This window comes from Suricata suricatta, chromosome 2 (assembly GCF_006229205.1).
Source record: "Suricata suricatta isolate VVHF042 chromosome 2, meerkat_22Aug2017_6uvM2_HiC, whole genome shotgun sequence".
Lineage (NCBI taxonomy): Eukaryota > Metazoa > Chordata > Mammalia > Carnivora > Herpestidae > Suricata > Suricata suricatta.
The window spans coordinates 157,608,040-157,632,349 of NC_043701.1; the positions used below are offsets into that span (position 1 = coordinate 157,608,040).

Here is a 24,310-nt window from a genome sequence, read left to right on the forward strand (position 1 = left end):
ATTAATGTCCTGTCTCCCTTACCATACTGTAGACGCCATGAAGGCAGAGAAAGTATCTGTTTTTATTTATTATTACATTCCTAGTTCTGAACAGAATACCCAGAACACAGCAGTTACTCAAGAAACATTTGCAGGATTAGTGAATAATTAACCCTGTAGATCATGTTACTGAAAGGACATTGTCAGTTTCATAAAATACACTGATCAAATCATTAAAGAAAAAGGACAATCCAAAAGAATAACTGCTGGGAGCCGCATTGGCCTTGCTGGATGACGCGGTCACAGTAAGGAAATGGCAGACATGCACGGCTCCTGCCATGAGAGGTGGAAACTGGCATCTCCTTCTGCTACTACTGCTCATGTGAAATTAAGCCTGTTGCTATTGACTAGACCTCACAATGTTCCAAGTCAGACCGATATTCCCCACACAGATACCTCATGGGAAGAAGCATATTCCCACCTCTATAAAGAGGAATTTAAACAAAGCACTGCAGATGTTTGTCGAAAGGCTCTTCTAATGAGCCTCACAAATTTAAGGCATAGATGATGAAGGGGGTTAAAGAACACGAGATTTACTATTAACTCTGGCCCAGAGAAAAAGAGCCTAACTTAGGAATAAGAAATAAACAAAAGCCAGGCATAAGTTACTGTACATATCTATGCTAATTGGTGCTCATTATGAGGATGGGTAAGAGTAGTTACAACTTAAACTTATATGCAAAGGCTGGCATATCTAGGGCGCCTCTGGCACTTACACCTTCAGCATCAAAGAACAAGGTTAACAAAAGGTTTATTTACTAACCAGTGTGAATACATTCTTCCTCCTGTGAGCCAGGCAGAAGGACTCCTAGCCTTGTTCATGCTTGAATCTTCACATTATTGTTATAAACAAATGTGTTTGCTATCTGCTTCTCACTGAAAACATCCTGCTATCTTCTTAGTTGTAAGATTTACTACCGGTTCAAACAAATATGTATGTTATATGCTTTTCACTGAGACTATCCTGTTATCCTACGATGTGTAAATTACCTCATTGTAATTAGAGTAGTTCTGCAAAAATGCCTCTGTAAAACCTGTTTCTGCACCCTTTTCAAAGCATCTTATCACTGAGAATTATTTGTAGTAAAAATTCCACTTTTTGATGTCATGTTAACAGTTAAATCTATAAATAAAGAGACATAACCTGACAGGACAGAGATGCCGGACTGATAAGAAAGAAACTAATGACTCGCTCACTCATCTTTCACCAACACTGTCTTTCCTTAAGTGGACCCTAGGCCTGCTGGAGCTGGACTCTGGTAAATAACTACATGGATTAAAATGATAGTTATTTTCCTTGCTTTATTATATATTATAAACTATGAATAAAGTTCTATACATGTGATTCTTATCCCTTAATTGTAATACATAAAATGAAATCAACCTCTCCATCACAAACCCACACACACAAAGAGTAATTTTAAAGTTCAGTGAAAGTATGCAAAAAAAAAAAAAAAAACAACCAAGAGCTGCATTTTGTGCAGAGGGACCAAGATCATGAAATTGTGTTAAAAAGGGGGAAAGTTGCTCTTGAGAGACAAAGGGAGAAAAGAGAAGGATGGGGAAAGGACCGGAACTGAAGTAAGAGTTTAGGAATTATTTGTAAAAAGGAAAATGCCTAAAATTAAATTTCAGGTTGTTAATGTTGTTACACTATAAATCTGTATCCTCTCCCAAACCTTCAGTAATGTCTTCTATGTTAATTACCTTAGATCAAGACTAAGGCACCAGAAAAGGAAGGAGAGAGAGTTATAAGAGCCATCAAGCCACAAGGACCATCCTGGAGGTTGGCCAAAGGTTTTACTCCTCAGATAATCTGTTTGTATTCATATGGCATTTATCTAAACTCATTTGGAATGTGCACTTCACTGGAAAATGTCTTACTCATCTTTGAATTCTCAGGAATAACCATACTCATCCCAGAGTATGGCAGGATGGCACATAACAGGTGTGTCTCGGGGCATACTCTGTGCTCCGGGGAACTCCTGACTCTCCAGCTTCATAGTTCCCACCCTTCCTGCTCTAGTCACATCTCCACTTTGGGTCTGGGATTCAACATACAGCTTCGGCTTTCCTCGTACTATTCCCTCAGACATTCCCTCTGACCCTATGTAACTGGACCTAACCTGCATGGGTTCAGTTGGGCCTGGCCCACCAACAGGACTGGGCATAGTGTCTCATCCATAACCAATGCTTAAAAATAATTATTAGATTCAGTCAAAATAATCACATGGCAGCAATTCTCTAGAATACCTACTTATGAGTCTATCAGTTAAGTAGTGCTTGAATCTATAAGTAGTAGTGTTTCTCAAATTTTTAATACAGCTCCACTGGCCAGGGTTGTGTTAAGGTTTACTTTCTATAAGAGGTCACAAGAATACAGTAATAGTATTTTGACTTTCTAAAAATATAAAATGCTATGAAATGCTTTAATATTAAATGTGCTTTTTAAAACAATGTAATCCAGTTGGTCTGAGGGTTGTGGGTTATCATTAAGCTGATTAAAACAATGTAATCCCTTCCAACCTGCCCAGGTGATTGTGATACCCTTCCCCAGTCCCACCACCTTCTGCTGACTGTGGAAGGCCTGGAGAGATGAGAAGCTCTTCCGCTGTTTGATGGAGAATTACTGATTTAGAGCCGGGGAAGTCACTATGGAAAAAGTCTCTCCATCTTACTTAAGACTACCAAGTAACCAGGAAAAATAAAAATACAATAATTCATTATACTTATGAATAGTGTCATACAAACTGCTAAAAAATATGACCTACCCATCTAGGAGGGCGATGACGTTCTTCCTGGGCCGCCCAATGTTAGGGCCATACAAGCTGGCTCTGGAGTAAATCCGGATGGGCTGCAACAGGCTCTTCAGCTGGATGTAATCCTTTCCCAACTGGCTGCCATTTACTGCCCGGCCATGCATGGTTCGATAATTATTTGGCTCTAGATTAAAAGCAGACATGCAAGTCAGAGTTGAGAAGGGTAAGGCTCTGCCAACCCTTTCCTGTCCACAGATCTCTCTGCCTTTATCTTAACAATGTGAATAAAATAGCCAAAAAGAGGGTGCAAGCTAGTTTATCTTGAGGAAAAGTCAAGTGCCATTTTACCATTCATCTCATTTTCAAATGAATCTTCCAAAAGATCTCCTAATTCACACAAGGAGACCATACTGATTTTTGGGTGATATTTTATAATGAATGGTATACTGGGTTGAATATTGTCTCCCAAATTTCATGTCTACCTGTAACTTCAGAATGTGACCTTATTTAGAAATAGGGTCTTTTGAAGATGTAGTTAAGATGAGGCCATATGGGATCAGGGTGTATCCTAAATCCAGTGACTGGTGTCTTTATAAAAGAAAGGAGAGGGAGATTCAGGTACACAGACATAGTGGGAAGAGGGCCATGTGTCAACAGAGGCAAAGACTTGAGGGATGCTGCTATGCCCAGAAGCTAAGACAGAGGCATGGAGTAGATTCTCCTGTAGAGCCTCCAGAAGAATGGATCCTAGCAATGCTCTGATTTTGGTCTTCTGGCTCCTTGAACTGTGAGAGATTAAATTTCTGTTGTTTTACACCACCAAGTTTGTGGTAATTTGTTATGACAGGCTTAGGAAGCTGATACAAATGGTTAGAAAGCAAGGCTTTATAAAGATGGTCATTGTACCAAAAAGAAAAATCTTGGGGTGCCCGAGTGGCTTAGATGGTTAAGCATCTGACTTCAGCTCAGGTCATGATCTCACAGTTCATGAGTTTGAACCCCATTTCAGGCTCTGTGCTGACAGCTCAGAGCCTGGAGCCTGCTTCAGATTCTGTGTTTCCTTCTCTCTCTGCCCCTCTCCCGCTTGCACTCTGTCTCTCAAAAATAAACAAATGGTTATAAAAAAACACGAAAGAAGAAAAAAAATATGTTTTAATGTTTTTTTATTTATTTTTGAGAGACAGATACAGTGTGGGCAGGAGAGGGTCAGAGAGAGAGGGAGACACAGAATCTGAAGCAGGCTCCAGGCTCTGAGCTGTCAGCACAGAGCCCAAGGCAGGGCTCAAACCCACGAACCGTGAGATCATGACCTGAGCTGAAACTGGACACTTAACCGACTGAGTCACCCAGGAGCCCCCAAAAAAGAAAAATCTTAATGTTCAATAATAATAACTGGCTGGGTGAAGTAATTTAGAGTACAACATCCTCTCTCAGTTTCTATTAACTTGGTGTTCTAAAAGGGCAAGGAAAATCCTAAAAACCAGCAGCTTCACTGATGGAAAGAACAAATTTGATTTGGAATGAAGCACATGCCTGAGGTAAGGCCAACACCTTGGCTACCTAGAGGTTTTATATTGGTAGGGTCAAGAAACTGACCAGCAGACTTGCAAGAAACTTAACAAGGAGATTTAGGGAACAGGACAGTCACAGTGGGCCTTGATAAGCCCACACATACCCTTCGTAGTCTGGAAAGCTGTGTATGCTCAGTAGAGACTGGAGAGGGCACTAACTATCCATGTACTTGCAAATAAATGTGCAACCTTGCACATTCATAAAGGAGACATGAGAAGACATGACAGAAAGGAAGAGTCAGTGAGAATTGTAAACTGTTTAGAACTGGAAAGTGTTCCCCAAACCACACACAGATCCATTGGCAAAGGGTAGAAGTCTTACTGGCTCAAGGTAAGCACAATTTCTAATCAATCATTATCTCACATTAAGCTATGATGACTCAGGGGCAACCTTTAGGAAGCTGGCCTTAGAAATCATTAAAAAAAATAGAAAAATAAGATATATCTGTGGCTATACAATGCAAAAGAGACAGATGCTACAGTATTAGTCCAGGTAAGTTACTAAACAAACAAATGAAAGAAAAACAACCTCTGGGATGGAGGATTTGGAATCCAGAGTTGTTTTAACATATTATTTAAAATGTCTAGTTTTCAACAACAACAAAAATTAAAGCATGCAAAGAGATAGGAAAGAGTGATCCATAAAGAAGAAAAAAAGCAGCCAGTGGAAACTATCTCCTAAGGGACCAGTCAACAGAACCTGTCTCCTGATGGAGAAGGACTTCAAAACTACTATCATAAATATGTTCAAAGAACTAACAGGAAAAATACAAAGTTAAAGGAAAGTATGGTTGTATTGATTAATCAAATGTAAATGAAGATTAAAAAATGATCAAATGGAAATCTTGGAACTGAAATAACTCTTCACATATAGAGGAACACAATGAAATTAACAGCTGAATTTTATCAAAAGTAATGGAAGTCAGAAGACTGTAGGATGACATATTCAAAATTCTGAAAGAAAAAAAATCAGCCAAGAATTCTATATGTAGCAATCTACCCTTCAAAACTGAAAGCAAAACTTAAATCTTAAAGGGTTTTTTTTTTATGTTTATTTATTTTGAAGTGCTGACCTTGATGGGGCGCTCAAAGTCATGAACCACGAGATCATGACCTGAGTCAAAGTCAAGAGTCAGATGCCTAACAGACTAAGCCACCCAGGTGCCCCCAAATTTAGACCTTAACCAGAAAAACAAAGAACAGAGCTTGTAAGAAAATGTGTCTTATAAGAAATAAGAAAGAAAGTTTTTTAGGTTGAAAGGAAATGACACCAGATGGTGAATTGAAACCACACAAAGAAATAGAGAACACTAATAATGGCAATTACATATAAATATAAAAGATAGTTGAAAATATCTATTACTCTTTTTTTAAGTTTATTTATTTTTGAGAGAGAGAGAGAGAGAGAGAGAGAGAGAACACAACCAGTAGAGGGGCAGAGAGAGAGAAAGAGACCCAGAATCTGAAGTAGGTTCCAGGCTCTGAGCTGTCAATACAGAGCCCCACACTGGGCTCAGACCCACAAAATGGGAGATCATGACTTGAGCCGAAGTCAGACACTTAACCAACTGAACCACCTAGGCACCCCTCCATTACTCTTTTCTTAATTTAAATAATGTTTGCATAAAAACAAAAATTACAAAACTGTGTTGTTGGGCTTATGACATATGAAAAAGTAATATTTATTATAATAATGGTAACAAAGGAGAAGGAAATGGAGTTCTATTAGAGCAAATTTTCTTTTTTTTTTAATGTTTATTTATTATATTGAGAGACAGAGCATGAGCAGGGGAGGGGCAGAGAGAGAAGGAGACACAGAATCCGAAGCAGGCTCCAGGCTCTCAGCTGTCAGCACACAGCCTGATGCAGGGCTCAAACCCACAGGTTGTGAGATCATGACCTAAGCCGAAGTTGGACGCTTAACTGACTGAACCACCCAGGTGCCCTGGAGCAAATTTTCTATCATTAACTGGAATTAAGCTAGAATTGCTCTAAAATAGACTATAATGAATTCAGATTTATTATAATAAGAAAGTACTATGAAAATAAGTAAAACAAAATAAAAACAAAGAAATTAAAGTGGTACATTACACAATATCTCTTCTGCATAAATAGGCAGTACAGGATAAACATAGGAACAACAACAACAAAAAAATAAATGGAAACTGTAAAATGGCAGATGTAAATTCAACCATATCAATGCTTACATTAAATGGATTGAACACTCCAATTAAAAGCAGAAATTGTCCGTGTGAATAAAAAAACTAAGATCCAACTAAAGCAACATACTTTAAAGTAAAAGAAACAAATATGTTGAAAGTAAAAGGATAAAAAAAGATATACCATGCAAACAATAACCATAAGAGAGCTGGAATGACTATACTAATATTAGAGAAAATAGACTTTAGACAACGATGTTACTGGAGGTAATGTGGGACATTTTATAATGATAAAAGTGTCAACATTTCAGGAAGATATAGCAATTATAAGCATATACGTACCAAAAAAGATCACCAAATACAGGAAACAAAATTAAATAGAAAAATAGAAAATCTAACAATAATAGGAGACTTCAACACCGTATTCTCAGTTATCAGAACAACTAGACAGAAAATTAGCAGTGATATAGAAAACTTAAGTAACACTATCAGCCAATTTGACCTTATTGATATCCTTAGAACACTCCACCCAACAAAAGTAGGAAACCCATTCTTTTTTAGTGTATATAGAACATCCTTCATGATAGACCATATGATAGGCCATAAAACAATCTCATATATTTAAAAGGATTAAATCATATAATGTATGTGCCTTGCCCACAACAAAATTAAACTAGAATTCAACAATAGAAAGAAATTTGAGAAATCTATAAATATTTGGAAGTTAAATAAACAATTACCCAAAGGAGAAAGCAAAATTAGAAAATATTTTTAATGAAAATGAAAATATAGTATGTAAAAACATATGGGATGACACCAAAGTCACGGTCCACGAAAGAAATAATTGATGAACTGGACTTGATTAAAATTAAAAACATTTGCTCTGCAAAAGACAATCTTACAAGAATGAGAAAATAAGCCACAAATTCGGAGAAAAAGCTTGCAAAAGACACATCTGATAAAGGACTGTTATCTAAAATATACAAAGAACTCTTAAAAATTAGCAATAAACAAACAACTGATTTAAAAATGGGACATAGACTTCAACAGACACCTCACCAAAGGAGATATACAGATGGCAAAAATGTGAAAAGATAAAAACGATATGAAAAAATGCTCCACATATGTCATCAGGGAAACGCAAATTAAAACAACAATTAAATACTACTCCATACTATTAGAATGGCCAAAAATTGTTAACACTGACAGCACCAAAAACTATGTAGAATGTGCAGCAACAGGAATGCTCATTCATTGCTGGCAGGAATGACAATTGATAGGGTCACTTTGGAACAGTTTGATGGTTTCTTATAAAACAAAACTTACTCTTACTATATGATGCAGCAATTGTGCTCCCTGTTATTTACCCAAAAGAGCTGAAAATTTATGTTTTAATTCTTGTCTGTGCATAGATTTATAGCAGCGTGTATTCATGCCACAACTTGGAGGCATGAAGATTTTCTTCAGAGGTGAATGGATACATAAACTATGGTATCTCTATATAAAGAAATAGTACTTAGCACTAAAAAGAAATGAGGTAGCAAGCCATTAAAAGACATGGAAAAACCTTAAATGCATAACATTAAGTGAAAGAAGTCAATCAGAAAAGTCAAAGAAAGTCAATATGACATTCTAGGAGAAGCAAAATTAGGGAGAGAGTAAAAAGATCAGTGGTTGGCAAAGATTGGGGACAGGAGGGAGAGATAAATAGATGGACAGAGAATTTTTAGGGCAGTAAAAATACACAATAGTGCTGGATATATGTCATTGAACATTTGCCCAAATCCGTACTATGCTCACACTAAAGTGAACCATAATGTAAACTATATATAGACTTAGGGTGATTATGATGTATCACTGCGGGTTCACCAGTTGTAAAATGTATACCACTCGGGTGGGGGATGTTGATAGTGGAATAGGCGACACATCTGTGGAGGCTCTGAATATATGAGAAATCTCTATTTTCCTTTCAATTTTGCCATGAACCTAAGACTGCTCTAAAAAATGGGTGTTTTAAAAAAAGTGCAGAGACACAACAAGACACTAGGGATACACACAGAGAGAGAAGGCCATATGAGAACATAGAAGCTGGCTGTCTGCAAACCAGGAAGAGAAGCCTTGGAAGACACCAGGTCTGCTGATACCCAGATTCTGAACTTTGGGCTTCCCAAACAGTGAGAAAATAATTTTTTTGTTGTTTAGGAGATAAAAAAGACTCCTATATTAGAAAAGAAGAAAGATATCAAATTAATAATCTAAGTTTCTATCTTAATAAAGCAGAGAAAGAAGAGAAAACTAAACCTAAAGCAAGAAGAATGAATAAAATAATAAAAATTAGAGTGGAAATCAATGATATATAAAATAGAGAAAATCAACTAAAGCAAAAGTTGGTTCTTTGAAAAGATCAACAAAACTGACATACCTTTACTGGACTGACTAAGAAAAAAAAGAGAGACATCACAGAGTACCAAAATTAGGAATGAAAGAAGGGACACCACTAAGGACCTCATCATAATTAATAGGATAAGGGATTACTATGAACAGCTTTATCCCATTAATTTAGATGACTTAGATAAAATAAAAAACTTTTGAGAAAGATGCAAATTACTAAAACCAATTCAAAAGGAAAGAGAAAATATGAATAGGCCTATAACAACAAAAGATACTGAATGTGGAGGGGTGTATTAATTACTTGTTAGGAAGACATTAGGGTCAAGTTGAATGTTTCAATATGAATTGCTACAAGGCAAAAATGTCGTGTGAGAAAACATAATGATGAACTGTTTTCAAATCCTTTTAACTATCTATCTCCTCTACTAGAATATAGGCAGGGATATTTATCTGGTATTTATTATTATATCTCTCAAAACTAGTATAGTATAGTATAGTATAGTATAGTATAGTATAGTATAGTATAGTATAGCTTTGGCACATACTAGGCAGTCAATAACTATTTATTCAATGAAAGTTAAAGGAAGTGAAGAAAAACAAGAAGTTTTAATACCATTAAAGAAAAATAACCAGATGTGGTAGAAAGTACCTCCCTTTCTATTAGAAGTTCCAAGTTCCTGACATAGATTTAGTACTTCCTACTTTCATTAGCAATTCTCTTTACCTTTTTCAATACATTTTCTCACCTGCATGATATGTCCTTTTTTAGGCACATCATTTAGGACTTTAAGGTTCAAATAGAATAATATTTGGATATGCTATATAAACTAAATATTATACAAATATGTCAGTATTGTTGATAATTACAAATGTAAACTCCCTAAGGAAGTAGCCAACCAACCAGTGGCAGAAAATATGCATCATATGCCCTTTAAAATAAAAAAGACAAATACGGTATTTCCCCTTATTTTTGGTAACAGCAAAATTGAGATATAATTTATATCTATACAATTCACCACATTAATGTATATAATTCAATGGTTTTAAGTATGTTTACACAGCTGTGCAATCATCACAACAAATTTTAGAACATTTTTATCATCTCATCTCCCCTAGCCCTAGGCAACCACTAATCTACTTTGTGTTTCTTTACATTTACCTATTGTGGGCATTTTATATAAATATGTGACTGGATGTTTTCATTTAGCATAATCTTTTCAAGGTTCATCCATGTTGTAGTGTGTGTCGGTGCTTCATTCCTTTTTTATGGCCAGATAATCTTCCATCATCTGGCTCTACCAGATTTTATCTACCTATCCATTCATCAGTTGATGGACATTTGGGGTGTTTCCACTTTTTGGCTATTATGAATAATGCTACTATAAATACTTATGTATAAATTTTTTTGCAGACTTATGTTGTCATTTCTCTTAAATATACACCCAGGAGTAGAAATGCTAGGTCATATAGCAGCTCTATGTTTAACTTTTTGAGGACTGCCAGAATGTTTTTCATAGTGGCTACACGATTTTACATTCCCACCAGCAGTATATGAGGGTTCCAATTTCCCTCCATCCTTGCTAATAGTTATTATTATCTTTTTGAATTATTATTATGGGCATCCTAGTAGGTGTGAAGTCCCATCTCATTGTGGTTTTGATTTGCTTTTCCCTAATGGCTAATGTGGTTGACTATCTTTTCATGTGCTTTTTCAGTCTTTTATATTTTTTCTTTGAAGAAATGTCTATTCAGATCCTTTGGCCAATAGTATTCTTTTAATTGATTCTTGTGTTGTCCTTAATATGAAGTGAAACATCCCAAGTGTTTTCTGGGCCAGGATCCTAGAAATGGTCTAACTGAGGCTGTGTCCCAGGCCAACTTATTTTTTATCTTGTCAATTCAGAGGAAATAACATTTTTACTTACCATTACCCAGTTCCCAAGATATGTTGTACTTTTTGCTGGCACTGTACTTCAACAGACTCAGGGCACTAGAACTGTTCCAGGAGTTATTTGGATTACGACGAAGTGCATTTAGAGCAAATATCAGGTGGAGTCCAGAACAATCAGCAAAGTTATAAAGTTTGTCTAGAGACCTGGCTGGGAAGAAGCAGAAAAAGGCTTGTAACTTTAAAATCAATTCCAACAAAAGGAAATTATTAGCCACTACAAAAGGCTTTCTATGAGCTTCTGGCTAATTAATTCCTGCTAGGAATTATGCAGAGAGGCTTCAGAAGGATTATATTACCTTTTGGTGCAGGGTACATTTTGAAGTGATTTAGAAAGCAGCACACTCAATTCTAGACACAGGTTGCCAATTAGTAACCAAGTCTAGTCCACAGTATGTTATTGTTAACAACAACAACAACAACAACGACATGGAATTGCTAACATTTAAAAATGGGATGATACTCTTGCCAGGATGTCCAAGCCGTCTGAACTCACACCCACCGGCACATGCATGGAGTCTTCCAAGGCCTACCTTTTAGTCATAATAAAGTCTAAACCCATTCCCTCTGCTGCACCAAAGTCACCTAGTCCTGCTTTCTCTAGGAAATACCACTGTGTGCATAATAAATCTCTTAACAAAATAAATAAATAAATAAATCATAAAAATGGGATGGTATTACAAAGTCGATAGATTTCTAGCTTCTCTTGAAAAATCAGAGGATCTGACACTGTGGGTCTGCATTCCCTTATACAATGATAGGAGTAGTGTTGAGAGGCAAGGCCAGGAGATGACTGGCTGGTAAGTCTTGGAAAATTGCTCAGCCTAGCAGCACTTCAAAAAATTCACTTAATTCCACTTTCTAATATTTCTGAGAATGGAAACACCATTATTGTAAATATATTTATTGTCAGTTTGATCCCTGATACCATCAGTTCTACTCACCACGTGACCCATACCCATCCCATTCCTTCATGTCTATTGCCATTATTCTGGTTCTCACTCTCAGTTTCACTTGTATGAATTATCACAACAGTATCTATACTTGCCTATCTACTTCCAGGTTCATCTTTCTTCCAATTTCTTTGATCAGCTTCACTCCCCCCTCAAACTTTAATGGATTTTTTTAGGGTCTCCTAAGTGGCTCAGTCAGTTAAGCGTCCAACTCCTGATTTTGGCCAGGTCATGCATGATCTCAGGGATCGAGCCTTGCTGTTGAGCTCTGTGCTAACAGTGTGGAGTCTGCTTGGGATCTTCTCTCTCTGCCTCTCCCCTGCTCTCTCTCTCTCAAAATAAATAAATACATTTTAAAAAAAATTAGTGGATTTTTAAGACCTTTTTCTTCTTTAGTTCAAGGACTCTATGACTCAACCATAATTTTCTCCCTCTCCCTTCATAATTTTCAAGCTTCTCTATTGTTATCAATGAGTTCTTTGTTGGTGTCACCCAGTTCTATTTATCACAGAATCCCCTGCTGCATTAGCCTTTGCTCTAATTATTCACATTTGGCATGCCCCTTTCCCTCTTTTAAACATATCCAGATCTTATTTGTCCTTTTAGACAGTGTTTTGCAAGGTATGGATGATATGACTTTAAGTGATAAACAGATTGAAAAAAAATTTTAGGTTAATAATTATGTACAAGGATTCACCTTACTCTAGTATTCATTATCCCAGTCCCTAGAGTAGAGTTTCTCAAATGCAGTTCTGTGGAACACTAGGGGGTTTACAAAAGATGATGCAGAGTGACCAAGGTGTCCCATTAGCAATTGTTATAAGTCCTTAAGTCTTGTAAATTAGAACCATGATCATTTGGTTGAGTCCGTTATCAGTTTTTGAAGTGGGTTGGGGGGGGTTGTCATTTTTATTTTCTTACATATATGGGAAAGTATTTTTTAAGAAGCACCAAGACCAAAAACAGAAATTGTCTCATTTTAGTTAAAAATAAAATCCATGGTGGGGCTCCTTGGTGGCTCAGTCGGTTAAGCCTCCGACTTCGGCTCAGGTCAGATCTCACGTTTGTGGGTTTGAGCCCCGCGTCAGGCTCTGTGCTGACAGTTAGCTCAGAGCCTGGAGCCTACTCCTGGTTCTGTGTCTCCTTCTCTCTGCCCCTCCCCCTCTCATGCTCTGTCTCTCTCTGTATCAAAAATAAATAAAACATTAAAAAAATAAATAAAATCCATGGGAATTTATCTCTCATTTAACCCAGACTCTATAATTTTGCAACAAGAAAAAGCATAGGTTTCATATTAAAGAAATAATTATTTCTTTAATAAAGTTAATTTAATAAACAATTTTTCTTAATAACAAACTATTTAGTTTTAGCACCAAAATAACAATTTAAATTAAAATGCTTTTATAAGCCTATTAAAGTGATCATGAGGGGCAACTGGGTAGCTCAGACAGTTAACCACCAACTTTGGCTCAGGTCCTGATCTCCTGGTTCATGAGTTTGAGCCCTATGTCAGACTCTGTGCTGACAGCTCAGACCCTGGAGCCTGCTACAGATTCTGTGTCTCCCTTTCTCTTTGCTCCTCCCCTGCTGAGGCTCTGTCTCTCTCAAAAATAAATAAACATTAAAAAAAAATTTAAAAAGTGTCATGGCTCATCATCCAGAATCAAAGTCTTATCTTCCCTGGACCATACAGGAGAAACAAGGTCACATCATTTTCAATACTGCTCTTTCTTCTTCATTTATTTGGCACTCCAATTTTTGTCACAGTAACTTTATTTCATGATGTAATTAAGTTAGAATATTTGTTACCTTAAAATTAATAACTATCAATGAGTATCATTTTATTAAGAGTTTAGGGAGATCTTATGCTGTTTAGAAACAGTCTAGCTTAATCAACAATACAATAAGAACAAAAATATCTGCCATGTCATTTCCTTTAAAGATTTTACTGGAGGGGTAAATAATACCTAGTTTGATTATGTCTGATATTATCCGATTACAGTTCAGAGACTGATATTTTCATTTGCTCATCTCATTTTCCACCAAGAAACAGTGGATACACTTTATATGAATAAGACTTAGAGAGGTACAGTGATATTTTAAGATAGTTCTTGTCTTCAGAGGCTAGTGAGCATAGTAGGGGCGATTAACCTATATCCAAGAAAAACTGACATTTGAGTAGTGATGATTAGCCTTCAAGTCATGGACTTTTGCAATCCTCATGCCCTGTGACTGTGGTGGAACAGGTATTATTATTCCACATATGTTGATATAGAAGCAGAGCTTCAGACCTTTTCAACTTTACTCTGATGATCAGTAGCTTATCTGGGATATGAACCCAATATTTCTGTGCTGGCAAAAGGACTGTGTGTACACAGTGATGATTTCAATAAGATGTCTCATAAACTGTTACTAGATTTCACAGAAGGGGACTTATAGCTGGAAAGATTAATGGCAGCTTCTTGGAAGGGATGAACATTAAGAGCTGGACTTCCAACTGCATCCTAATTGGTGACTGCATTCTTCAATATGATCTCATATTGGTTCTGAGGAGATTCTCTTGCTGAATAGTATCCTCAGGGCAGCCTTCATTTCTCTGTTTCTCAGACTATAAATGAATATTTCCCAAACAAAGATAGTTAATCCAACATGTCCCAGATAATCAATGAGGAATTCCCCTACCTATGATTTGATTCTATTCATGATGAAATTATAAAACTTTTTCAAAATATTAATGATGTATTAATGATTGTCCTTAAGTATATTTCCAAACAGGATAACATTGTGAAGAGGTGAAATGAGTGTATCTTAGAACAGTGTGCAAGTTGTTTTATTGTCTACTATTTTAAACTGGCAGTAAAAATATAAAATTATTGTTTTCTATAGATAATTCGCATTGTCAGTTATTTGTCCATGTTGGAAGAATTTAGATGTTACAAGATGGGGTTATTCACCGTTTAATGCTCTCTGGGTCTCTAAAACACCAAGGATAAGAATTATCCCAATTATCTTCTTTTAAACCAAAAAGGATTTGATTACAAATGCTTATGAATCTGTGTGAATGGTTGACCAAATCACAGAGGACAGGGAAGTATTTTATGTAGGAAATTTCAAGGTTGGCCAATGAAAATATTACACAAATTTATTGCTTGTTTCTACCCATGAGATTGTGAAGATTTGGGATCTGTTTTGTTCACTGTTGCATATTCAGAACTTAGATAATGCTGGCATATAATAATTACTTAATAAATTGAAATAAATAAAAAAATAAAAAATTAAAAAGTGATCATGAAACCAATACATGTGTTTTTTAATTTTACAATTATCTTATTTGAACCTGAGCATACCACTTATTAAGAAAACAGCTTCTTTCAAAGTCTTATAAAAATTGTGTTTTAGGCTATAATTTTATTCATATAGCTTTGACATATAATTTTTATTAACCTTACTATGCAACATTTTTAGTTTACTTTCACATTGAGAACATTATTAAATTCATAAACTTTATTTAAGTAAGCCTAACAAGTCTACCTTTAGCAAAATTTTATCCTATTTTGGCTTAAACCAGTTATTTAACAAAAACATATTATGTTTGCCCTATAAATTTGCAAATTCATGAAAAGGAAAGATAGGGATGGGTTAATTTCAAGAAAGAAAGTTAACTATTTGTTTTTTCTTTTTCTTTTCAAGAAAGGTTTTCTAAAAAGTAATTTTTAGTAAAAACTATCCTTGCACTTACCATGTGTCACACACCATATTCAATTGCATACTCAATAGTATGATAGAAATTCGTGGTAAGACTTTTAGCCCTACTTGGGTAAGGTATAAAAAAATCAAGTAGGAAATTTTAAAAAGGAAAAACTGAAGTATCTTCTATCTATACCACTGACCTACACTGGAGTTGTTATCCTTTGTGGAGAAGGGAAACCTACAAAAGAATAGGCTAAGAAATTGGCTAAACAGATTCTCAGGAAAATATCACTATCTATTTAAATTAGAATTGGCAATTATTATTAGATAAAAATACCTACAACTAAATGATCTCACTGACATACAATGAGATGTCGATGTTTTTATCCAAAGTCACCCTGAAACTTGAGACTTTATTCAAGTGTTCCTCTGGTATAAAAAGTTCGAGAAAGTACTCTAGAATTAAAGAATGCATAGGAAAACAAGTATCTGAACACCAAAATATTCACTATTGAACTGAAAACTGACTTAAACATTTTTCCCACTTGGCAAAATCCTATCTAATCAAATTAATAATGTTTTTAATTTCTCAATATAATGCAAACCTGTTATAAATCTAGTGGAGAGCCAAGTTACAAGTGTGAGAAGAGGCAGGATTTTATAAAATCAATGAAAGTAATGTCTGATTACTGCTGAAATCACATACAAATCCATTAACAAATAAGGACTCAGAAGAATTAGATCAGTTACTTGAACAAGAGAAAACTCATAAGAATAACACAATAGGTTGCTCAAAAATAATTTGAATATTAAAAGATTGAGAGGTCTATTCTGAAGTCTTTTTAATACTTATGCTCATGCCAGAAAAGTTAAATTATTTTCTCAGAAAAATACTCAATATTCAATTAAATAATGCTCTGTTCATTTAAGCTGTTCATATTTACAATAACAGCTTATAATTTGTTACATTTATTTTCATAATTTTTAGTGTCGTTTATAAATCAAACTTTTGCACCAGGATTGAATGTGTATGACTAACTACTTTTAGGTAGATTGATTCTCTTACTGTGTCCTTTTTCTAGAATTAATTATCTTTACATAATGAGGATTTCCTATTTGTTTTCATGTATATTAGAAAAATATATATATCAAACACAAAAGCACATCAAACCTATGATTTCATTGATCTGATGGTTTAAGACAAGGCAAAGGCATTTGCCCAAAAGAAGATGTCAATATAGAAAAACTGTGGAGAAATAAAAATATAGATGGTTTGTTAATATAACAAACACTTAGAGCTAGAGTGCTAGAAGTTTGGGAAATATTTCCTTAAGGATAAGTTTAAGTCCCGCCTTCTTATGAAGCCATTCCTGAACACATTGATTTCCTTACAGTGACCTTGACTTTCTCTAAACACAGATGCTACACAATTTGTTAGCATGTGAGTGCCTTGTGACATCAATGGCATCATCTTACCTTGGGATTTGCCTCTTGATTTAGTCACTTTTCCAGAGTGAATGGCTTGTTTTCCCAGTTAATCTGCTAAATTCTTTAAGGATGGTTCTGTGTCTCACTATATCCTTCATAGCATCTATCTGAGAGCAATTTCCTGCCTTAAAATCATGCTGAAGTATTCTTAAAATCCAAATCTGTCTGTTGCATATAAGTGGTCTAGTAAGAAATTGAAAGGCCCAGGGGCATCTGTTTGGCTCAGTCTGTTAAGCATCTGACTCTTGATATCGGCTCAGGTCATGATCCTACAGTTCGTGAGTTTGATCCCCATGTCTAGCTCTGTGCTGACAGTGTGAAGCCTGTTTGGGACTCTCTCTCTCTCTGCCCCTCCCTCACTCATGTTCACTCTCAAAAATTAATTAATTAATTAATTTTAAAAAGTAAAAAGAAATTGAAAGGATCCAAAGAAAGATCTGTCTAATAATTATTATTGATAGCTCAGGTTATATATTCTAGAGTTTATTAGAAGATTACATATATCTAAAAAAAGATTACATATATTTGAATACAGAGCATTTAGTAGATGCTGAGCCAATGTACTCTTCCTTGGAATATCTGCTTTTGGGTTCCATCCAAGCAAGTATATACTGAAGTATGACTTTCTACTCTCTCCACCAGAGGGTGCCAATGCCTCTATGCCATCTAGCCAGGCTCCCTGGCATCTTATAAAAATAGAATTCTAAGCAGCCTTGTTTGGTAGGCAACTGCAGATGAGGAGCTGGGGCTTTGAGCTGAAAAGGAGAATAGGTTTGGGAGTCATCTATATAGTGCTGATAGTTGATGCTGTGAAAGCTCTTGGGGCTTCTGAAGGACAAAATGGCTGAGGATGGAACCTTAAGAAATGTCTGTATATAAAGATCAGGAAAAAGGGCAGAGAAGGAGGAGAACATAGAAATGTCATCTTAAGGAATCCCAAAGAAGATACTTTCAAGGAGATGTTAGTCAATGACATACATATTGATGAGAAATTAAGAATAAAACAAATAGAAAAAAAAGTCATTACAGTTAAACAGTGAGGTTAGAAACTAGATTTAGGTTGGGGTGTAAACTTAAAGAATAAGCGGTAAAGAAGAAGGAACAGATTCTGGTACATTCAACTTATTTGTTGAGGTTTTATGGCAAAAATGAGCAAAAAAACCCCAAAAGAACAAAAAACAAACAAGTTACTAGAGAAGCACCAAAGATAAGTATAAGGAAAAAAATCAAGATCCAAGAGCTCATCTTGTCAAAAAGCCATTTCTTCAATAAGGCTAACCACAGCTTTATATTATAAACAGGTAAGATCAATGAATTCACCCTAAGATATAAATGATGGTCCTCTTCCTTAGTTTCCTCAGGATTTGGTACTTTAAAAACCAAGTAGACAACAATCCAATAGAAAAAAAAATAAGACTCATTAATCTAAGCAGCTGGTGGCTGAAATTTCTAGTAGGATTCATTCATTTGTTCAATAAAAATTGACTAAGCACCTACTATAGGCACCTACTTTAAGGTTATAGCAACGAACCAAACAGAAAACATGAGTCTGAGCCCCATGAAACTCATGTTTAGTATGGTTGCCATGAGGTTCAATGGGGTAGGTAAAGCAGGGTAGGGGATTGTAGAAACAGTGGAGATGGTATATTTTAAATAAGCCTCACTGATAAGGTAACATGTAGGCAAAGGCCATATGGAAGTAAGAGAGTAAGTTAAGTGGATGTACAGGCCAAGGCCCAAGACAGGTATAGGATTGATGTATGTGAAGAACAGCAGAGAGCCCAGTGGGGCTTCCTAGAATGAATGGCAGTTGAAGGCCAGATTTTGTAGGCCCTTAAAGGCCACCGTAAATAATGATTTTGCCTTTTACCCTGAATGACAAGAAAACAATGGGTTGTGTTTTTTTGTGTTTTGTTTTCATTTGGTTTGGTTTGATTTTTTTGAGAGAGAGATCTGGGGAGGGGTAGAGGGAGAGAGAATATTAAGCAGGCTCCACCTCAGTGTAGAGCTCTACACAGGGCTCTATCTACTCATCCTGAGATCACAACCTGAGCCAAAATCAAAAGTCAGAGGCTTAACCAACTGAGCCACCCACGTGTCCCTGATAGTTTTGAATATGACCCAAATCACATTTTAAAAGCACCAAAATGGCTGTTGAGCTAAAAAGAGACTAGAGGGGGAGAATAGGGTAAAGGTGAAAATAAAGAAAGTGCTTAGGAATTTATGGTAATAATTCAGGGATAACAGTGGCTTGGATCAGGGTGGCACCAGTGGAGTAGTTGAAGTGGCTGGGTTCCTGGGATATTTTACAGGTAGAGCTGAAAATATTTGCTGAAGGGTTAGCTGTGAGGTATGAGGAAAAAAAGGAGTTAAAGAAAACTCCAAAGTTTTTGACTTGAGCAACAGATAAACTTGACATTGAAGGAGGAAGTGTGGAAGATTGGGAGAAAGAAGGAGGGGAAGGAAAAAGTTAATCAATCAATTCCTATTATAGCAAGAACCAACTATGCCATCATTGTTCAGCTCTGCTTCCACCCTCTTAAGGCATACTGGACCATTTTCCAAAGAGAAGTTATCATGTCTGCCTTTTTAGCATCCATTTCAATATCTGATATATGATAAGCCTTAATAGATATCTAACCCATTCAATGCCACCTATAATCTGTCTTGTACCATAAATACTCAATCTCAGTTATCCTTATTCACTGTAGAAAGTTCCCTCCAGATTGTGTCTATTACTCAGGCTGTTTAAATGCACTCACATAATATACCCATTGCTTTAAGTGTAAAATTTGGAGTGAATAATATGGGGTAGGTGTATCCACCAGAAGCTGGAAGAACAGAAGAATTTCTAATGGAAGTCAGAAAGAAATATGAGAGTAAAAAGCAGAATGAGGTGAACTCTTTATCAACTCTGTCTCTTGTAACTCAGAGAGAAACCATCAGTCAATGGGGAAACATTTGAATTAGTGAGTACAACCAATAAAAAGAGGAACATTTTAATTGTAGCTATTAAGAGAGAACAGTTTGAAAATTGCCTGGGAGGAAAACACAGCCATTTCACAGAGTGAAGATATCTCTAAGCTACGAGCTAATTTTAATATGAGGAGAAATGTCTCCAGTTTAGCCAGGGCAATGAAACCTTAACTAGGGTATAAAGAAATCAGCCTATATATCTATAATTTGACTGAAGCTGTTGAAGAAGAATGAGATTTGGGAAATATCTGTGAATAAAAATTATAACACTCTCAAAAGACTGTGTGATACAGACCAATTATTGTATTAATCAACTTAACTAAATTTAAAGGGAAAACTAAATTCCACTGAGTATAATGGGACCTCTGGATCCCATCAAAAGTCCATCTAAAGTGTGACAGGAAAAGAATAAAAGAGACACTGATGTTAGTAAAGAGGTTATGATTGTTTTTAAGAAATATGCCCTTAGGTAAATGATTTTAAAAGATGCAAATAATATCTCTAGAGGACAATTTAGAAATATCTATCAAAATTTAAGTGTGCATTCCCTAGACCAAGCAATCCCATGCTAGATATATATATAAATTTCCCAAAGGTATACGGAGATTATCACTGCACTTATCTTTTTAATAGCCAGTAATTGAAAACAATCCAAATGCCTATAAAATGGGGACGGTTCAATAACTTATAAAGAATCTATGTTACAGATAGAGATTCCAAATAAGGAAAAGGAGAAGGCTGGAATAAACCATGTGTTGAACTGGAACTAGAGGTATCAGTGTAACTTGCAGTTTTTAATATATGTATATATGGATAGATATAGATATATAGATGTTTATACGGGTGGTTACACACACACACACACACACACACACACACACACACACACATTTCCCCTGTCCTCTGAGGAAGCCTGGAAGCAATAACATTACAGTATCAATAAGCACACTTAGTACCCAGATCTTGGTTTCTAAATACCATTCTCTCATTTAAAAAGGCAGCGTTCTTTAAAGAAATGGTCGATTCCAGAGCTAGATCAGAGAAGATATAAGATAAGCCTAGGGGTGCCTGGGTGGGTCAGTCAGCTTCCACTTGGGTCATAATTTCACAGTTTTTGAGTTTGAGCCCCACATCAGGCTCTCTGCTGTCAGTGTGGAGCTTGCTTCAGATCCCATATCTCCCTCCCTCCCATTCTCTCTCTGCCCCTCCCCCACTCATTCTCTCTGTCTCTCTCTCTATATATATAAAATAAATAAACATTGAAAAAGATAAGCCTTTGTCTTAAAGAGTGCTTAACTTAAAAGAATACTCAAAAAGTGATGGGGGCACGTCAAAAGGTCATAGGAGCCAATCTGAATGAGCCCCCAGTGGCCAAAGCTGAGAAAATTTGAACAACAAAATGAATAATGATAGCACTGGATTATAACCCTCAGAATAAAAACAAGATCCCAAGGTCATCTTGTATGAATAAATGACTAAATAAATAAAAGGGAGTGAAGGAATGGCTCTTCCTTACAGAATACCACAATAAATATAAAAGAATGGACACAGAAAACTGCCATTAGGCAACACCTCAGTAATAATTGTTGCAATCAAGGACCATTGATGAATGCTAAAATTAGTATGTTAGAGTATGATGACAAAAAAGACTTGGGTTGTCTCAAAGTATCTTCCCTAATATAAAAGATAAAAATAGTAACTTTACAGAGTAGAACCCTGACAGACACCATCTTCCCACTGTGATCAAAATTAACCTTAGTGGCCATATTGACACAAGGTACACTGATATGAAGCCCTGAGAAGGGAAGAGCATTATTTCAGTGGTATTTTGATAAAAAATGTAAAACCTGAGTTTAATCATTAGAAAACAGACAAGCCCAATTTAAGGGACGTTCTACAAAATATATGGTGTGAACTATTCAAAAGTGAAAAAAAGAAAATCAAAAACAAAAGACTAAAAAACAATCATCGCATATGGAAAGAGACAGGATAGCTAAATGCAATGCAGTGTCCTAGATGGAATCCTAGAACAGAAAAAAGGATAATAGTGGGAAAATTGCCCAAATTTGAATAAGAGCTATAGGTTAATTAATAGCACTATATCAATATTAATTGCCTTATTTCTATATTTATACTATAGTTATGTCAAATGTTAACATTAGGGGAAGCTGGATAAAGAATATATGAAAATTCTATGAACATATGAATTGTGAAGTAATAAGGAACAGAAATGAATAAAATTGAAAAAAAATAGATAAAATCAAATAAAAAAATAGTTCTTTGAAAAAAATCAATAAACTTGACAAAACTCTCACAAACTGACCAAGAAAAATATGGAGAAAGACACAGATTACCAATATTAAGATTGAAAGAGAAGAATTAATATAAACCATATAAACATTAAACTTTTTTAGTGTTTTTTATTTATTTTTGAGAGACAGAGAGAGACAGTGTGAGCATGGGAGGGTCAGAGAGAGAGGGAGGTACATAATCTGAAGCAGGTTCCAGGCTATGAGCTAGCTGTCAGCACAGAGCCCGACGCGGGGCTTGAACCCACGAACTGTGAGATCATGACCTGAGCCAAAACTAGACACTTAACTGACTGAGCCACCCAGGCACCCCAACCATATAAACATTAAAAGGAAAATAAGATATTATGAACAACTTGTAAATTCAAGCATTTACATAAAATGGAACCATACTTTGAAAGACAGAAACTACCAAAATTTACTCAGAAAAAGTAGATTATAAGAATAGTCATACATCTAAAGAAACTGAATTCATAGTTTAAGACCTTCCAAGAAAGAACAGAGGCCCACTGATGTGAAACCAATTCCACATCAGTGAACACTTAAGGAAAAAATAATATCAGCTCAAAACAATGTCTACCAGACAATAGAAGAGAACAGTTCTCAACTAATTTTAATAGAGCAGCATTACCCTGATGCCAAAAAACAAAGAAATTATAAGAAATAAAAAATATACTCTAATATCTCTTATGAAAATGTTTTTAAAATCCTCAAGAAAATATTAACAAGTTAAATTCCAAATGTAAATATATATTAAAAAGTAACATGATCAAATAGAGTTTATGCGAGTAATGGAAGCCTGATTTAATGTTCAAAATTCAAACAATGTAATTCACAGTATCAACAGACTAAAGAAAAAAATTACTTTCATTTCAATAGATGAAGATAAAGAATTTAACAAATTCAACCACCATTCATGATTAAAAACTTTTAGAAAACTGTAAATAGAAGAGCTTTTCCTTGATAAGGGGTGTCTACAAAAAAATTTCCAACTCTTAGAGGGAGTTGGAGCTTTTCATTACTCGGTTTTTCACTGGTTGGCATGATATTAGCTGTGGGCCTTGTTAGGCAAGGGGGAAAAAAGGCATATAAATTAGAAAGGAAGAAGTAAAATTGAATTTATAGATCGCATGATCTTAAACACAGAAATCCTGAGGGCTTTACAAAAATAAAAAAAGAGTTATAACTAAGCAAATTCAGTAAAGTCTCAGAATACAAAATCAACATACAACATTCATTTGCATTTCTATACATTAACAACCTATAAAAAAAAATTAAGAAAACAATTCCATTTACATTAGCACCAAAAGGAATAAAATACTTACAATTAAATTTGACCAGGTGAAAGATTTGTGCACTGAAAACTACAAAACAACGATGAAGTAAATGTCAAAAGATACAAGTAAACGGAAGGACATTCTATGTTCTTGGACCAGAAGGATTAATATTGTTTAAACATCCATACTTCACCATATGATCTATAGATTCAATGCAATCTCCACCCAAATCCCAATGGAAAATTTTACAGAAATACAAAATACAAAAACAATCCTAAAATTAATTTGAAACTACAAAAGACTTCAAATAGCTAAAGCAATTCTGAGAGGAACAAAGTTGGAAGTATCACATCCCCTTATTTCAAAACACATTACAAAGCTACAGTAATCAAAACACTATGATACTGGCATAAAAGCAAATATAGAGACCAATAGAATAGAATAGACTGCCCAGAAATAGAACCATAAACATATGTTCAACTGATCTTTAACAAAGGGTGTCAAGAATATGCAGTGGGGAAAAGATAGTCCATTCAATAAATTAGGTTGGGAAAACTGGATATCCATATGCAAAAGAATAAAACTGGATCTTTATTTCACACTATATATAAAAATCAACTCAAAATGAATTTAAGACTTAAATGTAAAAACCAAAACCATAAAATTCATAGAAAAAAACAGGATAAATGTTGCTAGATATTGGACAGGGCAACGATTTCCTAGATATGGCATCAAAAGCACAGGCAACAA

General features: G+C 35.4%; 1 protein-coding gene across 1 annotated transcript in view; it reads right to left on the reverse strand.

Moving 5' to 3' along the window:
• The window catches only part of HPSE2 (heparanase 2 (inactive)), a gene marked incomplete at its 5' end in the record, with an annotated part of 616,756 nt that overhangs the window by 230,953 nt on the left and 361,493 nt on the right, over positions 1 to 24,310 (reverse strand). The window contains 2 exons of the mRNA XM_029932351.1: positions 2,811 to 2,982; positions 10,845 to 11,018. Of these exons, the coding sequence (XP_029788211.1) occupies positions 2,811 to 2,982; positions 10,845 to 11,018 (346 nt within the window). The remainder of the gene's footprint in view (positions 1 to 2,810; positions 2,983 to 10,844; positions 11,019 to 24,310) is intronic.